General features: G+C 40.2%; 1 protein-coding gene across 1 annotated transcript in view; it reads right to left on the bottom strand.

Moving 5' to 3' along the window:
• The window catches only part of ift172 (intraflagellar transport 172), a 174,366-nt gene that overhangs the window by 29,002 nt on the left and 138,485 nt on the right, over positions 1 to 6,879 (bottom strand). Inside the window, exon 36 of the mRNA XM_048597064.1 lies at positions 1,105 to 1,214. Within this exon, the coding sequence (XP_048453021.1) occupies positions 1,105 to 1,214 (110 nt within the window). The remainder of the gene's footprint in view (positions 1 to 1,104; positions 1,215 to 6,879) is intronic.

The raw sequence follows: 6,879 nt of genomic DNA on the forward strand, positions 1-6,879 counted from the left end.
TCCAGTTACAAAATTAAACCACTTTTAAGACTAAATAAGTTTCGGGAAAAACATTTGACCACACTTTGATTGCCTTATTTGGCTAATGGAAGCAAAGCAAAGGATACATCAATCTCTTCATTTCTTGTAAAATCATCATTTGACTTTAATTTAGTATTGTACTTCTCTGCAGCAGTACAGAATTATATTAGAGTTGTGGTAAAAAAGTTACATTTTGAAATACATATTTTAATAAAATTCATTTTTTTCTTTGTTTTATAATATGATATATAAAATAAAGCACTGGTGAAGATAATAATTGCAGAATAATACCACACTAATTCTAGACACGCAATCTGCAGTACAAGGCATCATGAAGAATTTTAGGATCAACAAAATAAACAGTGAAAAATCAAATGACAAATGAACTAGTGCAATGAAATATAGAATTAATTTAAAGTAACATATTGCTTGTTGATATGAATCAAACATATTCATAAATTTAAAAATCTCAAAGAATGTTGTCCTTTCATGTGCGTACCACAAATAAACTGTGGAATATAACTGTCTGCATGGCCCTAAAACATTTCTATTCATTGTATAAAGTAGAAAAAAAGTTTAAAAAGCCTTAAATAAGATTACACAAAGTAGAGCTGGTGGAACACAGCAGGCCAGGCAGCAGAAGAGGAATAGGAAAGCTGACATTTTGGGTCAGGACCCTTCTTGAGGGCCCGAACCGAAACATCAGCTTTCCTGTTCCTCTGATGCTGCCTGGCCTGCTGTGTTCCTCCACCTCCACACTGTACTATCTCTGACTCCAATATCTGCAGTTCTTATTATCTCTTAAAAAGCCATAAGTTTTGTAATTCAAAAACATTTAAAGTTACACTTTTCTACATGTTTGCATTTTTCTCATTGGAATAGCTGTGGCTCACCCTCAGACAATTAAGAAGTTAATTAAACTTTACTCCCGTGGGAAAGAATTCTAATTATTTGTAATTAATGAGCAGAAAATCTAGACAACGGTTATTTCATTATAATTGATACTCATTATGAGATTATGGACTTCTGATCATTCTAAAGTACTCATGGTGCTGAATATTCTGCAACTTATAAAGTCATTACCTGGGATCGAGCTCCTTTGCCACACGTTTAGCTTTGTTCCATTCTTCCCCTCCTATGAAACAGTCAATGGCGTCTTTAATGAGATCCATATTAAGGTACAGTTCAGCTGCCTGAAAATTCATTGTATTATAAGATAATTAAATAATGACCATCTCCAATAAAGGAAAGTCTGAAGCATCAGCCTTTGATATGCAATGGCATTACCACTATTGATTCCCCAACTATCCCCAACATCCTGGGAGGTACTGTTGACCAGAAACTCAACTGGACTAGCCATATGAATACTGTGGCTTCAAGAACAGTCCAGAAGCTAGGAATCATGCAGCAAGTAACTCATCTCCTGACTCTCCAAAGTCTGTCCACCATCTACCACGAACAATTCAGGAGAGTGATGGAATATACCCCATTTGCCTGGATGAGTGCAGCTCTACAAACTCAAGATGCTTGACACCATCCAGGACAAAGCAGCCCACTTAATTGATACCACATCCACTCACTCCACCACTGACATTCTGAAGCAGTGTGGACCATCTACATGATGCATTTCAGAAATTCACCAAAACCCCTTAAACAGCACTTTCTAAAACCACAACCACTTCCATTTAGAAGGACAAAGAGAGTAGATTTATGGGAACACCAAGTGCAAGTTTCCCTTCAGGCCACTCCCCATCCTGACTTGGAGATACATCACCATTTCTTCAGTGTTGTTGGGTGTCAAAATCTTGGAAATCCCTCCCTAACAGTATTGTGGATCTACCTACCGCACATGGACTGCAGGGGGGCACGGTGGCTCAGTGGTTAGCACTGCTGCCTCACAGCACCAGGGACCCGGGTTTGATTCCACCCTCGGGTGACTGTCTGAGTGGAGTCTGCATATCCTCCCGTGTCTGTGTGGTTTCCTCCCACAGTCCAAAAATTTATAGGCTAGGTGGATTGGCCATGCTAATTGCCCATAGTGTTCAGGGATGTGTAGATTAGGTGGGTTATGAGGGATGGGTCTGGGTGCGATGCTGAGGGATGCTGAGGGACTTGTTGGAACGAAGGGCCTGTTTCCACATTGGAGGGATTCCATGATTCTATGCAGCAGTTCAGGAAGGCTGCTCACCACCACCTTCTCAAGGGCAATTAGAGATGGGAAATAAATGCTAGGACAGCCAGCAATGCCCACACCACATGAGTGAATAATAAAAAGTAATATTAATTGTCCACGCCATGAGTTCATGGTAATTTAGTCAATATAACACAACATAAGTGTAAAGGACAACAGAGTTCTCACTGTGTCATTACCATTTAAAAGGAGTTAATCTAACTGCACAGAAATGTGATAAGGGTACAAATGAATTATGTTTGATTAAATGCACAATTTATTTAAATGTGATAATGAAATTGTAGGTAGGTAATTAAGATATATATTCCAATTTTTGAACTTTAAACAATGGTTATTATTAGTTGCATAATGTCAGACCTACTTCTTTTTAAAAATAGGGAAACCGATCTGGAAAAATTTGGGAAAGTGAACAGAATAACACCCATCGTATTGAGGACATAAATAGTACAGAGGATGTAGTTTTTGACTCAAGGATTTTCTCTGTGCAGTGAAATCTGTAAATTAGGCCCATTCAAGGGATATGAACGATGGGTACTTTGACTGTAGATGTCCTTATTTTCAAACTACATATTACAAACATAGCAAACTGGATCAGCCAAATATCCTGATACTCAATGTTCCTGTTGCAGCATGTCCTTTTTTTGTCCTTTCATGGGATTGATCCTGTCAGCAGGATCAGATTTCAGTTCACTGTCTGGATGTTTGGTTTCATTGTTCATTGACATCCCAAGGTAGTTTTCTATCAAGACAGGGAGGTCCCGATCCCAACATCTGCTATGTTGGCAGTCTGCACAGGATGGGACGACTGCTCTAAGTTTGAAGTACCTGACAAATCCCAAGCAAAGTAGGAGGTGGGGGAAATCTTGCAGACCTCTATCCTGGAACCATATTTCCTTATTCTGTATATGATAATGTTCAAAATGCTTGGGAGCTAGATTTGGGTTTTTAGTAAATAATCAGCAACTGAGTATGGATTGCAACTCTGGCTGGATAGGTCCTGAGGATCTGAGTTCATGATTTTTGTGATCACATGTAACCATGTGATTTTGCATTACACAATCTCTACAAATATTACTGGATTTAGCTCCCTGATAGTTGAGAAACTTTATTTTAGTTTCATGCCAAAATCTATTATGCAAGAAGTTCCAAGAACCAGGAGATTATTTTAAAGTATGGAGTAGGGCAAACAGAGGAAAAGGAGAAATATTCCATCCATCTCTCGTAACAAGCCCAAATCTCTGCCTCCAGCATTTTCTGCATCCATAGGTGCAGAAAAGATTTACAATGATTTTACTGCACTGGAGGGTTTGAGTTATAAGGAGAGGCTGGATTGCCTGGGACTCCTTTTCGCTGGAGCATAGGAGGTTGAGGGGTGGTCTCACAGAGATTTATAAAATCACTAAACCATACATAAGGTGACTAACAAAGACCTTTTCCCCGGGGTGGGGGAGTTCAAAACTAGAAGGCATATTTTTAAGGTGAAAGGAGAAAGATTTAAAACAGACACCTTTTTCACCTTTTTCATATGTGGATGAACGGCCAGAGGAAGTGGTAGATGTAGGTATAGTTACAATATTTAAAAGACGTTTGGACAGGTACATGAATAGGAAGGATTGAAAGGGATATGGGCCAAGTGCAGGCAAATGGGACTATATTAATTTGGGAAATTTGATCAGCTTGGATGAGTTGGGCCGAAGAGTCTGTTCCCATGTTGTATGACTCTATGGCTTTACAAACAGCATGATTTCAGGCTAACACCCACAATTTCAGAACCCCAGTTCCTGGACTCCACCCCATCTGACTGGCAGTTCCCTGCATTTGTGCATCACTTTATCCAGTATCCATAATGATAAATAAATCTCATTATCTCCATAATACAACTGGGCAAGCTTTCAATCCCAGAGACTGAATGGCTTTTCTGCAATTGTGAATGTTGATAAAAGAGGATTCCATTATATAAAAAGAATGTTTCTATACCTGCTGTCACCACGCACTTATCTGCTTTAAGTAATAAATGAATTTGGTAACTTCAAGGTTGTCCATTGTCATAATTTGCAGATATTGTTGGATTTCAGGATCAATCTTTATTTATTTGAAACTGTACTTTTTTGGGAATACTTTCTATATTGTTTGTTTGCAGTTTATAGTTTATTGATTTTTAAACACCTTTTTGCTCAACATTTCATTCCAGATGGGTGATGGTAGCAGTGATATGAGACTTGGTTATATTTTTTAGCTTAAGTGAAAGGCATCCCAAAGTGATGTTGTCACATCACTTACTAGAAGACACCACTGTTTAGATATGACTGAAGCAGGCAGACTAAAAACATTGAAAAGTAGCTGTTCATATCTTTTATAAAATGTCAGGTTTATTGTTGCACAATTACAGGGTTTTAAAATAATTTCCAATGGGAAACAGAATAAATGCTGACCATAAAGCTTATTGATAATCATATTTTGTGAATTTATGATCTATGACCTGTTTACTCAATGGTTCAATGGTTAGCATTGGTGCCTCACGGCACCAAGGACCCAGGTTCGATTCCACCCTCAGCTGACTGTCTGTGTGGAGTTTGCACATTCTCCCTGCGTCTGCGTGAGTTTCCTCTGGGTGCTATGGTTTCTTCCCACTGTCTAAACATGTAGGGGTTAGGTAGATTGGCTATGCTAAATTGCCCATGGTGTCAAGGGATGTGCAGGCTAGGTGGATTAGCCATGAGAAATGCCAGTTTACAGGGATAGGGTAGGGGTCTGGGTGGGATGCTCTTTGCAGGGTCGGTGCTAACTCGATGGGATTCCATGATTGTAATGTACACTATTCATATTCTAATTCTGATTTGCAGACAAAGAAACATAACAAGATAGTTCTTCAGAATTGTATGGAACCACAGGAGATAGGTGTTTACTGTGGAGAAGAATATGGAAGCTAGAGAACTTACGGAAATAGTGATATTTTGAAAAGAGTCCATATTAAAAAGGTGGTGGTGCTGGACATCTTAAAACACATAAAGGTGGATAAATCCCCAGGACCTGGATCAGGTGTATCGTAGAAATTTGGAAGGTAGGGAAGTGATTGCTGGGCCTCTTGCTGAGATATCTGTATCATCGATAGCCACAGATGAGGTGCCGGAAGACGAATGTTGGCTAACCAGCACCATTATTTAAACAAGGTGGTAAGGAAAAGGCAGGGAACTATAGACTGGTAAGCCTGACGTCAATGGTAAATATTTGTTGGAGAGGATTCTGAGGAACAGGATTCACATGTATTTGAAAGGCAAGGACTGATTAGGGATAGTCCACATGGCTTTCTGGGTGCGACATCCTGTCTCATGAATTTGATTGAGTTTTTTGAAGAAGTAACGAAAAAGATTGATGAAAGCAGAGCAGTAGACTTCTTCTGTATGAACTTTAGTAAGGTGTTTGATAAGGTTCCGCATGGTAGACTGGTTAGCAAGGTTAGATCAACAAAGGAGTGGCTGATTGAGTTTAATTTAGATATATGTGAGGTGTTGCATTTTGGTAGGGCAAATCAGGGCAGGACTTATACACTAAATGGGAAGGTCTAGGGGAGTGTTGCCAAACAAAAAGATCTTGGGATGCAGGTTCATAGCTCCTTGAAAATGGAGCCGCAGGTAGACACAGTAGTGAAGAAGGCATTTGGTATGCTTGCCTTTATTGGTCAGTACATTGAGTATAGAAGTTGGCATGTTATGTTGCGGCTGTATTCCTGTATCATCAATAGCCATGGGTGAGGTGCCGAAAATCTGGAGGTTGACTAACGTCGGTGCCATTATTTAAGAAAGATAGTAAGGAATAGTCAGGGAACTATAGATCAATGAGTCTGACATCAATGGTGGGTAGGTTTTTGGAGGGGATTCTGAGGGACAGGATTTACATATATTGGTTAGGCCACTTTTGGAATACTGCGTTCAATTCTGGTCTCCCTTCAAAGGAAAGATGTTGTGAAATTTTAAAGAGTTCAGGAAAGACTTAGAATCATAGAATCCCTACAGTGTGGAAACAGACCATTTGGCCCAACATTGGCTCCACACTGCCCCTCCGAACAGCATTCCCCAAGGCCTGTATTTCCCAAGTCTAACTCACCTAACCTAAACATCCCTGGGCACTATGGGCAATTTATCATAGCCAATCCACCTATCCTGCATATCTTTGGGCTGTGGGAGGAAACCGGAGCACCCGGAGGAAACCCACATGCAAATTCCACACAGACAGTTGCCCGAGGCTGGAATCAAACCCAGGTCCCTGGCGCTTTGAGGCAACAGTGCTAACCACTGAGCCACCGTGCTGCCCTTATTTACAATGAAATTGCCAGGATTGGAAGGTTTGAACTATAGACAGAGGCTGAATAGGCTGGGATTATTTTCCTTGGAGCATCAGAGGCTGAGGGGTGACCTTGCAGAAGATTATAAAATCATGATGGGCATGGATAGGGTGAATAGTCAAGGTCTTTTCCCCAGTGGAATCCAAAATTAGAGGGTGAGAGGGGAAAGATTTAAAAGGGACATAAAGGACAACCTTTTCACACAGAGGGTGGTGCATGTATGGAATGAGCTGCCAGAGGTGGTGGTGGAGGCTGGTACAGTTACAACATTTAAAAGGCGAAAGAACTGCGGATGCTGTAAATCAGAAACAAAAACAAAGTTGCT

This window comes from Rhincodon typus, chromosome 5, assembly GCF_021869965.1.
Source record: "Rhincodon typus isolate 14 chromosome 5, sRhiTyp1.1, whole genome shotgun sequence".
NCBI classification, from domain to species: domain Eukaryota; kingdom Metazoa; phylum Chordata; class Chondrichthyes; order Orectolobiformes; family Rhincodontidae; genus Rhincodon; species Rhincodon typus.